General features: G+C 52.1%; 1 protein-coding gene across 1 annotated transcript in view; it reads left to right on the top strand.

Annotated features, from left to right (window-relative positions):
* The first annotated feature begins 246 nt into the window (after nucleotides 1-246).
* The window catches only part of NOP56 (NOP56 ribonucleoprotein), a 10009-nt gene continuing 8960 nt past the window's right edge, over nucleotides 247-1295 (top strand). The window contains exons 1-3 of the mRNA XM_018575312.1: nucleotides 247-290; nucleotides 568-772; nucleotides 972-1111. Of these exons, the coding sequence (XP_018430814.1) occupies nucleotides 247-290; nucleotides 568-772; nucleotides 972-1111 (389 nt within the window). The remainder of the gene's footprint in view (nucleotides 291-567; nucleotides 773-971; nucleotides 1112-1295) is intronic.

Raw genomic sequence — 1295 nt, forward strand, 5'->3', positions numbered from 1 at the left:
ACCATGGTCCTCCTATTGGGCGGAACGGTCAACGTCCCACCCTACTTTCCTCCTCTCTGTAGATGAGGGGGGGGAGTCAGTCTTTGTTGGGGGGATGGGATTATTGGGGACGTGCAATGATGTTTCATGAAATCTGTCAATCCACTGATCAGTGTGATGTCACCTGAGGTTGCTGAGCACGTCTTGTCCTGTGGGTTGGGGGGCTGAGCAGTTGGTATTTCACTGAGTGAGTAGAATCTGGAGGCCATGGAAGAGATCATAATGGACAAGGCCATCCTGGATGCTTCCGTGTGAGTCAGCGCTGCATGCGTTACTCCTGCAGGGACCAAAGTAGGAACTGTCTGTGCAGGTTGGCTGGATCACATGTGCCCTGCTCTCCATGTAAATAGGTGGATGATCTATATCCGTTGACAGGTCCTCCTTTTTATGTTCTCCTTGGTCGTGTATATGGGGCAGATGGTTTGGATGATCTGGGTCGGGTCCTCTGGTCTTGCTCCCCATGTTCTCCTCAGTCATGTATATGGGTTGGATGATCTGGGTCGGGTCCTCTATTCTTGTTGTCCTCAGTCATGTATATGGGGGGATGGGCCTGGTCCTCGGGTCTTGTTCTCCTCAGCCATGTATATGTGGGGATGGCTTGATCGCTGTCGGGTCCTCTGACTTTGTTCCCCATGTCTTGCAGGTTTTGCTCCACGTGTTGTTCGAACATGCGGCAGGGTACGCCCTGTTCGGGGTGAAGGAGGTGGAGGAGATCGGCATGCTGATGCCCCAGGTGAGTTGTCTATCTGTCCACCAGGGATGATGCTATTGATGGTGGTTGAGCCGTACCCGGCAGACCGTCACCACCATGGACTCTGCTTTGGTCCGGGTGACGTCTGATCTGAGGTCACGTAGTTGGGGGTTTGGTTGGGAATGAACCATAACGAAGTCTTGTTGATCTTGTCGTCTGATTGGCCCCCTTCTGATCTCAGGTGGAGCAGTCTCTGCAGAATATCGGCAAGTTCAACACCATAGTGAAGCTGGTGGCATTCTTTCCGTTCAAATCGGCCCAGAGCGCCCTGGAGAATGTCAACGCCATCTCTGAAGGTAATCGGGGAATATTGGGGGTCATGTGATGTCATCTCTGAGGGTGGGGAGGTTTGGTCTTTGTTGGGTGTGGGATGATTGGGAGATGTGATGCCAACTCTAGATAATAAGAGTTGGTCTTCGTTGGTTGAGGGCTTAATGATGGCGTGTGATGTCATCTATAAGGGTGAGGAGGGCCAGCCTTTGTTTTTGGGGGGGATACATTGTGA

The sequence above is a fragment of the Nanorana parkeri genome, unplaced genomic scaffold, assembly GCF_000935625.1.
Source record: "Nanorana parkeri isolate BGI_ZX_2015 unplaced genomic scaffold, ASM93562v1 scaffold3778, whole genome shotgun sequence".
Lineage (NCBI taxonomy): Eukaryota > Metazoa > Chordata > Amphibia > Anura > Dicroglossidae > Nanorana > Nanorana parkeri.